The 15,032-nt window shown below is 41.8% G+C and overlaps 1 protein-coding gene across 7 annotated transcripts in view; it reads left to right on the top strand.

Annotated features, from left to right (window-relative positions):
• LOC110525582 (fibroblast growth factor receptor 2) overlaps positions 1-15,032 on the top strand; it is a 113,316-nt gene that overhangs the window by 33,488 nt on the left and 64,796 nt on the right. For all 7 annotated transcript variants that reach the window (XM_021605847.2, XM_021605831.2, XM_021605840.2 and 4 more), the window contains 2 exons: positions 8,794-8,963; positions 13,328-13,451. In XM_021605847.2, the coding sequence (XP_021461522.1) occupies positions 8,794-8,963; positions 13,328-13,451 (294 nt within the window). The remainder of the gene's footprint in view (positions 1-8,793; positions 8,964-13,327; positions 13,452-15,032) is intronic.

The following is a 15,032-nucleotide window of genomic DNA, read 5'->3' as shown; positions in this document are numbered from 1 at the left end:
GCTGTGCAGCAATGCTCCCCATCCAACCTGCCAGAGCTTGAGAGGATCTGCAGAGAAGAATGGGAGAAATTCTCCAAATTTTATTTTATTTTACTAGGCAAGATTCTTATTTTCAATGACGGCCTAGGAACAGTGGGTTGTTCAGGGGCAGAACGACAGATTTGTACCTTGTCAGCTCGGGGATTCGAACTTGCAACCTTTCGGTTCGGTCCAACGCTCTAACCACTAGGCTACCCTGCCGCCAAATACAGCTGTGCCAAGATTGTAGCATCATACCCAAGAAGACTAGAGGCTGATGTCGCTGCCAAGGGTGCGTCAAAACAGTACTGAGTAAACGGTCTGAATACTTATGTAAATGTGATATTTCCGTTTAAAAAATATATATATATTTGCATTTTTGATTATTTTTTTGTAATATTTGCTTTGTCATTATGGGGTATTGTTTGTAGATTGATGAGGGGAAAAATCAATTTTATTAATTTGGCTGTAACGTAACAAAATGTGGAAAAAGGGAAGGTTTCTGAATACTTTTCGAGTGCAATGAATGTGTGTGTGTGTCACAGGGCTGAAGTGAAGATGAGATCTTCCACATCTTCTTAAAATTTTCCACAGGCATCCTGCCTGGGCGGCTGAACCCCATTTAGGGCCGACTGTAATTACCTGAAATCCATTTAATACGGTGGATAGGAACTCTGCAAGGAGAGGAAAATGGAGAGGAAAAATCTATAATTCTGGTGGTAATAAGCTGTTTGAAAACAAAGTAACAGCTGTTTTGGCAGCTCTGTCCAATTTTCTCCTGTTGTTTTTTCTATGATTTCAAAACCCGGAATATAAAAAAGAAAGAAAGAGGGAAGAGTGGGGGAAAATGAAAAGGGAAAAAAAGGGGAAGGTTGGGGCCTTTAACTACAGCGTTCTGGTTTGGATCAGCACCAGCACTTCTCTGTGTACGCTGTGGAGCTCTGTTCCCTGGCCCACTTCTGGCAGGGGGATGTGGAGGTATGGGAGGGGGAAAAAGGAAGGACATAGGGGGGTGGGGATTAGGTTTTAGTGTCTGCCTCAGCTTCTACTCTGAACACTTTTATTCCACTTTCTAAAAAAGACATTGAACAACAACACAACACAATCACAACCCGGCCCCCCCAAAATACAAGGAGAAAAAGTTACGAGCTAAGTTGTACCCACTGCCCAGCATCAGGAGGTTGGGTGTGATTGGAGGAAACAAACAAGGCCCAGCGGAAGGATCATGTTGAAGGCTTTGTTTTTCGGGGGAGCATTGACGTCAGTACAAGGTCAGAGTGGATGTGGGGTTCCAGTCCCGTTGGTTCTGTTGTTCTCTGGTCTGTTAAGGAGATCAACCTTAATTGCTCCCATTTATTTTCGTTTGACACATCTGTAGGGTTCGTAGACCGGACAGTTGATGTAGAATTACTGGATTTGATGCCTCAATTTTATAAAATCTAATATAATTTGCTGTTTTGTTATGTTTGACCTATGTACTGTATATATGTAGCTCTAGTATTGTACTACTAAATTAATGTCTACAGTATTGGGCAAATTTGTGGATTTCATGCCCTCGTGTTACAACTTTAAGCAATTGATGATTATGATTTGCCACTTATGGTTGTGCCTCACTTCTCATTTTGAATATACAGTACGTTCTTCTTCTAGAATAACATGGGCTTACCCCCGAATGCCACAGAGTAAACAGTGAGATGAGCTGTCCGGATCCAGAGGTCTTAAGGGTCATAGTTCACCCGAGAGAGACAAGCTCCCGACGGGGGCATACACCACCTTAATCTGTCTGTATGGCGGAGTGTTGAAAAAGAGAAGAAGATAGAGAGGGAAAGATGATGAAAGTGAGAGAATACTGAATGTCTGTACAGAAAATACGAGTTGAAAGATAGAGAATATGGGGAGAAATGGAAAGAGGGGGTAGTGAGATAGTGAGAGTGAAGGAAAGGGGCTGAAGAGAAGCTAACTAGCCTAATTATAGTGTGTTAGTTCATCCCGGAAGGAAGAGCATGGTTTACTTCTGTATCAAAGTATGTGTACTGCTCAGTTTGCATGCCAGAGAAAATTATGGGAGGTGACTGACTCCGATAGTATTCTGATTGCACTGGTGGGCGGGAAAGGGAGAGAGGAGTGGGAAGAGAGAGAGGGGTGGAAAGGGAAGCACAGAGGCCCAAGAACAAGAAGGCTAAACTCCTGTCCATTCCCTCAGTGGTCAATCTGATTGAAGCAAGGTCAGGAGTGTCTCAAAGCCAGTGTAACCCTGGAGTGTTCCCCATGTTCTCCCTGCTCCTGTCGAAGAGATATAGGAAGTGATGGTGGGGTGGCCATTGGTTGTCTTGTTGTTTTGCTCCAAGTTTCTCTTCCTCAGTGAGTTCATCTGCTTATGCAATCACTCTCCCAGGTGCAGAGAGCGTGAGAGGGAGATAAAGAGAAGGGTCTTCAGTGAACTACAGCTGACTGAGAGACCGAGGGGCGGGGGCGGGGGGGGGGGGGGGGGGGGGGGGGAGGGAGGGGTGGAGAGATATGGGGTTAATGAGCTGCAGTTATGTAGGCCAAACAGAAGAGTGGTGTTCTTAATTTTCTATATGTGATCGACCGGCTCGATTCGGTCTTACATAGCAAAATTGGAAATAGTATTTTTTTAAATTGGATAAAAGCATAGACACAGCTACAAACTGGTATATCATACACTACAGTTGAGGAACAATGGGAAAGTAATTATGCTTTCAAAGTTGACTTGACTTGTAAAATCACCTTTGAGAAAATGACCCTCCAATGTTTTTGTACAGATACTGCTCTTCTTTGTCTACACCCATTCAGCCTCGTTCACACCCTCTTAAGCTTTAGTCCCACCCATCTCTTTAAGGACTCACGTGAGGTTATGTAGTAAACAACCAAAGGTTTAAAGACTAAAGGCTGGTTTACTACGGTGTGTTCGTAAATTTAATCTGGAGTTCCATTCGTAAATTCAGAGTGTTTCGCTCTTGGCGCGTTTGGAGTGCACACTGGACGCTCTGGCCGAGGAGTAGGGTTGATTAGAGCGTTCTGACCTAACATCAGCAGTCAAGCACCCAGGCTAACTGGCTAATGTTGGCTAGCTTGCTAGCTACTTCCAGACACAATTGAGAGAGCAGCTCACTCTGACAATTTTACTTGCCCCAGCAGAGGTGGTTAGGCTGTTTTTATGTTATCCAGAGTGTTGGTGACTGCAACTGTGCTGCTGGCAACAATTTAATAAAGCTTTTTTGCCAATGCTTACTGACACCGGCCTTATTCAACGGGTGTTGAGTGTTCGTAAATTTGTCAGTTATTCTGCGCTCTGGCACACTCAAACGAGAGTGCTCTGAAAGCGAATTTACCAGCTACGTCTAACAACAGTTTTTGCAGTGACATCATGAACATTCTACTGAAATGGTTACTTGTATAGTGCTGTCTTTTGTTTAGACATGTAGCTAGCTAGCTAAACAATGAACCATAATCCCAACTCATAACTTTACTACTGTGCTTGTTGTATCTGCAGGTAGCTAACCAAGCAGGTTCAATGTTAGCTAGCTAACATTAGGCAATAACTAGCAATGCAAATGGCTCTGAGATACAAATAATATTACTACACAGATCATACATGTAACGTTAGCTAGCGAGCCAGCCAGATAATGTTAGCTTGCTAGCTAACAGAACACTTGAAATGAAAATGACTTTCTGACAAAATTAGAAACGTGTAATATCTGAAAATGTAGCTAGCTAGACTCTCTTAACTGTATACATGGATGGACACATCTCTCTCTCTCTCTGTCACAGATGCCATGGTTGCCCTTAGTTTGAAGATGTACTCCGGAGACAGGTGTTTTATACAACAACCTTCTGTGTGTTCTCTTTTCGACTGTCTGCATATTTGCAATCAAACGGATGGAATTTTCTTTATCTCCTTAGCTATCATACTCTAATTCCACTGATTTCAAAACTCGGTCCTTCAGAAAGTGGAGAGTAACACTTATGCAGTTCTACTACGTGATATCTATAAAAAAAAAGCTGCATTAGAAAGGATTACCTACATATACTGACCCACTCATGTTATAGACAGAAGTGTGTTACATGGCAGACCAATCCAAACTTATATCTCGGCATGTCCGGCCCACTCATTGTCTCAGCCAATCATGGTTGGCGGGAAGGTAGATGACTTTTTCCATGGCTTAATCAACTAGGCTCATAATTTAGCAATTGTATAAGTTGTATAAGTTACAGATGGCTTACAAGTTTGTTATTAAGGCACATAAATGTTCACATGTTCCCTCCTGGAACATGTGAAACACATTTTATGTTCAAATTGCTCTCCTGTGAAGTTGTGACGCGTGACAAAAGCCTAGTTTCCTGAAACGAGTCACATATGTCCCAATGGGGGTGTGTTTGAATGATGGACCGTGATCAGTGTGTGGGTAACTTACCCTCTACAAACCAAACATTGCTCACTGACAACAAACATGACATTTTTTTCCCCTTCCTGAACATAATGATTATTTACGGGTGATAAGTATTCCTTCTCCCCAACATACATATCTTCTCCGATGATAGGAGGATGAAAATTGTAATTTGAGCAGGGTTGGGCTCATTTCAGAAATGTTGAATTGACTACCATTCAATTCAAGAGTTAAAATTAGAATTGAATTGGCCGACATGATGTAGAATTTGAGTTTGAGGGACAGGAAGAAAAATGTTATTCAATGCAATTAAAATAAATTCCACTCAGTCTTAGAACATTAGTTTTATTGAATCTGACAGTTCACACTTCCAGATACCAAATAATATATCACTTTTCTCTGGAAACAATGTTCATATACTCTATTAACCTCAGTGCTTAGAATAGCCAATTATATTTCCATCAACCATTTAATTTGTTTAGCTTTTAAATCAAATCAAATCAAATTTATTTATATAGCCCTTCGTATATCAGCTGATATCTCAAAGTGCTGTACAGAAACCCAGCCTAAAACCCCAAACAGCAAGCAATGCAGGTGTAGAAGCATGGTGGCTAGGAAAAACTCCCTAGAAAGGCCAAAACCTAGGAAGAAACCTAGAGAGGAACCAGGCTATGTGGGGTGGCCAGTCCTCTTCTGGCTGTGCCGGGTGGAGATTATAACAGAACATGGCCAAGATGTTCAAATGTTCATAAATGACCAGCATGGTCAAATAATAATAAGGCAGAACAGTTGAAACTGGAGCAGCAGCACGGTCAGGTGGACTGGGGACAGCAAGGAGTCATCATGTCAGGTAGTCCTGGGGCATGGTCCTAGGGCTCAGGTCAGTTGAAACTGGAGCAGCAGCACGGCCAGGTGGACTGGGGACAGCAAGGAGTCATCATGTCAGGTAGTCCTGGGGCATGGTCCTAGGGCTCAGGTCCTCCGAGAGAGAGAAAGAAAGAGAGAAGGAGAGAATTAGAGAACGCACACTTAGATTCATACAGGACACCGAATAGGACAGGAGAAGTACTCCAGATATAACAAACTGACCCTAGCCCCCCGACACATAAACTACTGCAGCATAAATACTGGAGGCTGAGACAGGAGGGGTTTAGTGACTAAAATTTTAGTCACACACCTATTTTTCAGTGGCAATTGATGAGACTATAACTGACTAAATAGACCAGAAAAAAATATAATGAAACAAAAAATATTTCAGTTGACTTTAACGAGACGAGACAAAATTATCTCTGTGACTAAAATATGACTACTAAGTGGACTGGACATGAGTTTTTGGGGAGATGAAGAGCTTTCGGTGATAAGCACAATATTAGCAGCACAGTTCTGTTCAGAAGTGGGAAGGACGCCTCACACCTGGCACAGCCTACATTAAATAGCCATCATTAGCACATTAGAGACTGCTGCCTATATACATAGACTTGAAATCACTGGCCACTTTAATAAATCGAACACTAGTCACTTTAATAATGTTGACATATTTTGCATTACTCATCTCATATGTATATACTGTATTATATTCTACTGTATATTAGTCTATGCCGCTCTGACATTGCTCGTCCATATATTTATATATTCTTAATTCCATTCCTTTACTTAGATTTGTGTGTATTGGGTATATGTTGTGAAATGGTTAGATATTACTGCACTGTCGGAGCTAGAAACACAAGCATTTCGCTACACCTGCAATAACATCTGCTAAACACGTGTATGTGACCAATCAAATTGGATTTGATTTTATCAGCTGTTGAGCTGCTGGAGACAAGTGATGAGTGTGGGCAGACAAGCTCCGCTCCGGCTCCGCTTCCGATTATACACATCGCGCAGGCTACTTTCTTGCTTCACCTTAGCTAACCATCAGCTTTCTAGTCAGCTACCCTTTGCCTGGTTAAGAAACACAAGCTGCTTTATGAAATAAAAACAATAGCAGCATTGAGATTAATAGTAAAACAACAGTCAAGCTATTTCTCTCCAATGAGTAGTCTATAGGAAAGTATGTTTTTTAATTTGTAGTCTTGCCCAACCCTCCCACTTTTCCTCAGAGAAAACAGCTTGATTCTAGCCCTTAGGCTACCGTTCAAAAGACATGACCCATAATACTAGCGCTATGTTTTTTTCTGTCTATCGTGCATTGGCGGGCCGCATTTTACGTTCACAAAGCATATCGCGGGCCGTTCTAAACTAGGCTACTTTCGGACTGGACCATTAACCATTTGTTTAGGCTACACCTTGTTCAGTCATGCGATCTTATTAACTCGCCATAGCTAACAACCTGGGGTGCGTTCAGCAGGTGGCAATGTTTTGGATTGTTCAGATATGCAAATAACTGCCAATCTCATGGTAATTACCCGTTAATTAACAAACACATTTAGCTTCTCCTGGCTTCCATGCGTAGCCTACAAGCCACTGATGCAGACCGTTGGAACATCTACATTTTAAAACGTCTAATAAATCCATGTAATACAGCATGTAGTCATTTTCAGAAGAACAGAATAGCATGCTCTGAGTTGTCGTTATGTTAGGCCCTGATCTGGCTGTGCTTTATGGCTGTGGGATACACTAGTTCATTTAGCAGACAAGATTTGATTAGAATTAAATGGCATGATTTTATATTATGAAGAATGCAATTGAACATAGCTGAATAAAATAGAAAGGATATTTTCTCCAAACAATTTGGGGGGGGGGGGGGGGGGGGGGTTCGCACATACAGTTATTCTGTGTTGATAGGCTAACAAAGAAACTGGTACTCCTATATGCTTAATTTAGAGTTATTTATGTAACTTTAGTTGAGATACAAACTCTGGGCTATATGTTTAGATTTAGATTTTAATATCCCATTTTTTTTTACTAATTTTTTTCTCCTCAATTGGTAGTTACAGCCTTTTTCTGTTGTGCCCTAGGGCCAAATATAATAATTATTATTCCCTTCTCCCAGCTGGGCGCTCCAAAGCACCTCTGCCTTTCAATGGCTCTCTGTCACGTGATCGGGTCTTTCTCACAGGCTATAAGTGAACACGGAAAATCGGGGACAACTGCGCAAGTTGTTATCCAATTCTGATATTGAAGATATTGGAAGAACTGTACACATTTACTTTTCATCAGCCAACAAGATGAGTAGACCTAACGAACAGAAAAAGCATTATCCTATGTCAATCTACTATCTCCCATGGTACAAAAGTTGACCTTTTCTATTCTGTGCAATAAATAAATATTTCTAACATAGTTTGGGTGTAAAATATAAAACTCAAATATCACATTTACATAAGTATTCAGACCTTTTATGCAATTCTTTGTTGAAGCACCTTTGGCAGCGATTACAGCCTCGAGTCTTCTTGGGTTTGAAGCTAGAAGCTTGGCACACCTGTATTTGGGGAGTTTCTCCCATTCTTCTCTGCAGATCCTCTCAAGCTATGGCTGGACCACTCTAGGATATTCAGAGATTTGTCCCGAAGCCGCTCCTGCGTTGTCTTGGCTGTGTGCTTAGGGTCGTTGTTCTTTTGGAAGATGAACCTTCACCCCAGTCTGAGGTCCTGAGCACTCTGGAGCAGGTTTTCATCAATAAACTCTCTGTACTTTGCTCTGTTCATCTTTCCCTCAAACCTGACTCGTCTCCCAGGCCCAGCCGCTGAAAAACATCCCCACAGCATGATGCTGCCACCACCATGCTTCACTGTAGGGATGTTGCCAGGTTTCCTCCAGGCGTAACGCTCGGAATTCAGGCCAAAGAGCTCAATCTTAGTTTCATCAGACCAGAGAATGTTGTTTTTCATGGTGTGAGTCTTTGAGTGTCTTTGGGTGCCTTTTGGCAAACTCCAAGCGGGCTGTCATGTGCCTTTTACTGAGGAGTGGCTTCCGTCTGGCCACTACAATCAAGGTCTGATTGGTGGAGTGCTGCAGAGATTGTTGTCCTTCTGGAAGGTTCTTCCTTTCTCCACAGAGGAACTCTAGAGCTCTGTTAGAGTGACGACTGGGTTCTTGGTCACCTCTCTGACCAAAGCCCTTCTCCTCCGTTTGCTCAGTTTGGCCGGGCGGTCAGCTCTAGGAAGAGTCTTGGTGGTTCCAAACTTCTTCCATTTAAGAATGATGGAGGCCACTGTGTTCTTGGGGACAAATATCAGTAAAGTTTTATTTTACAATCCGGTTTTAAGCTGCTATTTACATGGTAATAACTAATTCACTATGTGGTAACAATGGATACTTTCTGGTACTTACCAAATATAATATGTTACATGTTCCTGTTTTGCTATAATTCGGTTATTGGGTTTAGAATGGACAGAATATGACTTGATTGGTCGTGTCTTTTCTTTAGGGGCGCCCTATTGGACGATGTTGGAGAAGATGGAGAAGAGGCTGCACGCGGTGCCTGCTGCCAACACAGTCAAGTTCCGCTGTGCTGCCGGGGGCAACCCACGTCCTAAGATGCGCTGGCTGAAGAACAGCCGACCATTCCGACAGGAGGACCGCATGGGCGGGTATAAGGTACGTGAGAACCCTGCGCTGCAGCATGCACGGAGTTTCTCACGACTAGTGTCTTGGAATGAGTCTATGTTGTTAAATGTTTCAATTCGAGTTTACATTTCAATCAATCAAATTTGATTTGTCACTTACACGTGTTCAGCAGATGTTATTGCGGGTGTAGCGAAATGCTTGTGAACTGTTGTTTAGAAAGGATTTACTCTTCCAATGCTATTTTCTGATTCTTGATCTTGATGCAGACTGTTGCCCTTCCCGTTTGGCTCTTAAAATCCGCTAATCACATTTCTCTGTCACCCAACCCCTCTACACCATCACTGGAGACAGAGGAGAGGAGGGCAGGGTTGCTGGTGTGAAATTGGACTCAGACATCCGTGTGTGTGCTCTCGATGGGACATTTTACTCACTCTCTCTCCCCCAGCTTTAAATGTCTCTCAACTCCCCCAATTAGAAAACCCAAACATACAGTAAAACTTTAGGTCACATAGACAGTAAGCAAGTAGAAAGTGACACAAATTAAGAGAACAACAATTGGTACAATCAGGGTTCACGTTAGAGTTCCAAAATGTGCATTTTCAGAATGCAGATCTTCAAGAAATCTCAGTTTTAAACCATTTCCCGTGTTTTATATAAAGTCAAGTGTTTTCTTCTTCAATAGAGTGAGCAGGGGCATGCAACTATAGTGCAACACATTTGGTAGAAAATAGCTTCATTTTCATCAGATGACAACAGAAGTGTAACTCGTGGCCTTCATATTTATCATAGAAAGAATGTAGAAGAAAGTTCCTAATGTTTTGTTTGAAGTTAATCTAGCATTTTACCGGAGAAAAGTTGGCTACACTGAGAAAAGTACCGGAGAAAAGTAGCTACACATCAGTCAGAGTGCTGTCTGCTGATAGAATGCCCATTCATGAGTTCTCGTCCAATTGGAGAAATGCAACTGAAGCAAAAAATGTGTCTGATGCCGAACATAAATTATAATAAGAAGCATTTTAGATCTGCAGAAATAGCCACGGGATGGTTTTTCAATACCGCCAATATTGTTGAAACTTTATATTTTACTTGTTTAAATAAAGCGCCGGCCCGCCACAAGGAGTCGCTAGAGTGCGATGAGCCAAGTAAAGCCCCCTCGGCCAAACCCTCCCCTAACCCAGACTGGGCCAATTGTGCGCCGCCCTATGGGACTCCCTGTCATGGCCGTTTGTGACAGCCTGGGATCGAACCTTGATCTGTAGTGACGCCTCAAGCACTGCGATGTATTTATTGCCCTGTATCTACTTTTTAAGTAAATATCTGCACCTGTCACATTATTTTACATTATGAAGCTTACCGGTAGTTCCCAGTCACAGTTTGTTTACAAGCACACAACGACGAGAGACATGAGCCTTACCGAATATCCCAGGATGGCAGAAGGTCGGTATGAAGGCATGATAATCTGAAAACCGCCCAAGCATTAAACACACCCAAGAGGTGACCTAGGATTCAACTGTAAATGCAAATGTAGTCCTGAAGGTTTTTTCTCAAGACTTTTGATTTCAATATTTTTCAATTCGATATCTATGTATTCTATTTCTATTCAATATTTTAAATATATTTTAAAAATGTCTTTAAAAAAAAGGCCAGGAGACTTGATACAATTGCACTTCACGTTTTTTTAAATATATATTCCAAATTGACATTTTTTGTTCCAACAGAGGAAGTCTGGAGAGAAAGTTTCATAATCATTTCACTACAGCCTCTGTGGTACTTATAAGATTACAGTTAGTGAGTTGATTTATTTGTCCTGAAAATACCTGAGGCCACATGTAATGGGAAACAGGGAAAGTCAAACTGGGCCCGGTTTACTGACAGCAATGGAATTTTGGCTTACGAGTGTTTTAACAATGCATCTTTCCTACAACGGCCAAATATGTAACATGCATTTCCCAAAACACCATGCTAAGTGCGTTGTTGGAGCATGTGTCGATACGGATAGGATCGGAAGAAAGTTAGTGCTGTTCTTGTATCAGCTTTCTCAATTCATATCTTACCTTAACATTATACATATTTCACACTTCTGATGACGAATCAGCTCCTAGAGAGATATTACCAGCTTATTCTAATTCTTACCCCCCAAAAATTGTGCATGTTAAGCTACACCATTAAATATATTGAGACAAATTACAGACAGTATCAAAATATAACTGCATTTATTGAACATTAAATGTATTTCAATATGATTAAAATAGGCCTATAGCCTACTGTATTTATATTTTAATTCAGTCATATTTTAATTCAGTAATTTTAAGCATATTTTTACACGTTGCTTGTTTGTATCAATTGCAAAGACATTGGCAACTTTGTATTTGTAATCAACTTTATTCTGAAGTTGTCAGCGGTCACAGAGAGACGGGTAAACCATGAGATTCTATGTTTAGTAGAGATATTCTGTGTATAAAGTGACACGAGAGTGGCCTGAGGCTGGCATAGATGACGAGCATTTTCAAGTGCAGCGTTAATAACAACGGTTTTGGAAACAGCTCAGAGATTTAATGATGCTCCTACGAAGGTTCCAACGATGAACTTTGCCTTAAGATGCTTTTGAGAAACCGGGCCCTGGCCAGTAATGTTTTATTTCCTCTCAGCATTAAATGGATGTTAAGAGCTACATTTCGTCTGAAAAACCTGAAGTCCTCCCATCTGTCATAGTCTATTTGGGTTGGAGTTCAACATTTGTGTTTGGGTCAGAGAGAACCCTCTGTCACTTTTTACAAGCTTCACAATAGCCTCAAATATATGTAGATACTTAAGCTGAATTAGATTGGGGAATCATCCAATTCTAATTGCCCTAATGAACTGCATTTGATCAAAATCGAATCAAAACTCACATCACACATTACAGTGATAGATTCATTTGCAAGTTATCCAGTGTGCTTGGATGTGATAGGGAAGGAACAAAGTAGTTAATGGGTGATCGTTTACGGGAAAACACAGCCATCTCTTCATGGGAATTTCCGGAGAATATGTTGATGTAGCCACAAGCTAGCTAATATGTTTCCCCTTGTCTTTAATTCTAGTAAATAGTGGTGTCACGATACCAGAATGACTTTAATACCGATACCAGGTTTAGTATCACAATTCTTGATACCATCACGATACTTCATATCAAAACGATACCACAACAAAAAAAGAATGTGTATTAGCCAAAGAATGGCACTTGATCCAGCCATGTATGCATTCATTAATCAATTATACAATCAATTTGACTTTGTTTTTATCAGCTACAAAACAACATAATGGTAATCACTTATTTGAATGGTAAATCTCTATTGATAAACTGGGTAAAACAACAGTGACACTTCAGTAAACACACATACACATCACACTTGACTGGCCCCTGCTACAATAGAGGACCATGGTCAGTGAACGGGGCTGAGATCCTTGCTTGTCTGTGTGTAGTCACCAGTGCAGGCCACAGCCACAATGACCAAATGACCACATGTGGGATTATACAGTACCAGTTGATTGTTAACGGAGAAAACAAGTGCCTTAAGATACAAAACAGAATGTACAGTGCAGTGTAACGACTGTTTGATTTTCTATAAGTAGTAAAAAGTCAAATATTTGGAATCTCTGGTGTTTTCTAAGGCAGTGGTTCCCAAACTTATTATAAAACCTTTACCAATGTTATAATTTTTTTTAATGGGGGGGGGACTCAGTCGGGCCTTCAACTTTCTTTTGAAAATTGTGATAGTAGAATTTCGAAATTGGGTAGTGTATCATTAGTTTTCCTCTCGTCAGTCATTGCATACCTTAATAATAACTTTTTGGATATGGAATTGTCCATATCAACTAGCCCGTTTTTTAGCCCATTGATTTTGTTGTATTGTTTGTCACTCAGATATCACATGAACACACATAAGACATGGCAAAATGTATAGAATTGTAGGAAATGAGCTTTTAGATCTGCTCAATGTCCTCTCCGCCAACAAGAGGGGTGTGAACAGTTTGTGTCATCGACAGTGCTTGTGCCCATAGAAATAGACGAGGCAGGTACGGGGCCGCGAGTGAAAATGATGGGAGGGGGGCTAGAGTAAAACATTTGGGAACCACTGTTCTAAGAAGTAGAAGGGTAAGTGGTAGCTTTAGGAGCTTTCCATTCCACAGTCCCAGCAAAACAGTGAACTTCCTTGGTAAGGTGTAGAAGCTCACCTTTGGACCAGTCTGTCACCACCCGTAATATTGTTTTTCACCATGATGTACTAGTGAGAACAGACCTGACCGCCCGTCACTCACCGTGCCTCCTCACTCACTCTCAATCTTATATAGTACTCTACAATTGTCTATTTTGGTCTGCATCCTTCCATCCCATGCATTGTTTTCCCTCTCAGGTGCGTCACCAGCACTGGACCCTGATTATGGAGAGTGTGGTGCCGTCAGACAAGGGCAACTACACTTGCCTGGTGGAGAACGCATACGGCGCCATCAATCACACCTACACCCTGGATGTAGTGGGTGAGTACTGTACTGGGCTTGCCCTGGGATGGAGGTTGGAGCATTTGGGGCACACGGACATATTTTTCATCCTGTTGGCTCTGGGATTCGAACCTTTTGGTTACTGGCCAAATGAGCTAACCTCAAGACTACCTGCCACCCCTACCTAAACGTTATCTGTTTGGGCCAGCATTAGGGGTTCTGATGGGGGGGGGGGTTAATACTGGCTGTTTTGATCCCCCAGGTGCACGCTACTATACTCTATGCAGGTGCAGAGAGGGAATGCTGCCTAGGTGTGCCAGGTCTGTTTCTAAGGGCAGTATTGATGCATGTACTGTATGTAGGCAGGGCCCTGGTCATTGCTCCTTGGTCACAATAGCCTGATTCACACCAAACCAAGTCAAACTAAACTGGGATTTCCTGGTTACGTATCAACCACATTTACTGGAACTTTGCCGGAAAGGAAATATCCAAGCCAAGAGAGTACGGTTTGGGGTTGGCCCTACAGTGTTAATCAGGCAACTGTCAAGTGGACATAAGGACCAGGGATGTGACCGTCAGAGGAGCTGGAGAGGGACAGTGGGAGTGGCATGCTGCTGTGCTTCTCTCTGGGGGCAAACATAACCAATCGGTTATCAGTATTACAAGGGGGCACAGCAAGTTCAAACCCAACTCACTCAACCCCTTTGCGCTGACCTTTGGAGCAAGCAAGAGTGTGTGTGTGTGTGTGTGTGTGTGTGTCATAGTCACCATGCTATCCATGCATTTATGGAGAGACCTACTCCCGACACATACCATACATGCAAACAAGCATATATTTCACAGAAACACTCAAGTCACGAACATACGGTTGTTAACCTTTTACTGCAGTGGGCTGAATCAGGTCCACGTAGAGTGTTTCTTGGTAGTCTTAAACAAATCTATTTTGAAACAAAAGTATACACCTCACACATGGCTATAGTCTTAAGAAAAAGACACCTGTTCCATGTCAGATATAGAGTTGAAATGTATTCAATTTTGAGTTTGCATCCTAATATTACACTTTATATACATCACAGAAGACGGAAGTATAACAAAACCGTTTGACATAAAAACACTGGATTTTCAGTGGTTTAAAAATAAGAATGTTTATGAAATTATGAAACATTTTAATAATGTTCCACCCATGAGGCCCCTAGAGGGCGATTTGGTCATTTGACTGCAGGAAAATCAAATAAATATCATTTTGTGTTGTCTTGACTAGCTGTAAAGAAATATATTGTATTGGACAGCTTGCTAGCTATCATGCTTCTGAGTTGTTTGTGTGTAAAGGGAGAAGTGGGCACAGAGAGGGAGTAAGGTGTTTGCATCTGTTTGTGGTGTAGGGTACCTCATTCTCTCCATGTTAATATGCGTGTGTGTGTTTGTGTGTGTGTATGAGAGACAGAGAGAGGTGTGCATGTGAACGAGAGGGATGGAAGGAGGAGGGGCGGGGACAATAAGCACGCTGAGCCAAAGGAATGCGTAGGGAGGAGGGAAAAAGAGATAGAGACAAGGGAGGGGTGGGAATCATCTGATCTGACAGAGAGAGCGAGAGTAGCACTTTGGCCTACTGACTGACAG

This window comes from Oncorhynchus mykiss, chromosome 1 (genome assembly GCF_013265735.2).
Source record: "Oncorhynchus mykiss isolate Arlee chromosome 1, USDA_OmykA_1.1, whole genome shotgun sequence".
NCBI lineage: Eukaryota > Metazoa > Chordata > Actinopteri > Salmoniformes > Salmonidae > Oncorhynchus > Oncorhynchus mykiss.
Note: the sequence above shows the minus strand (reverse complement) of the source record. Positions and strands in the feature narration are given on the sequence as shown.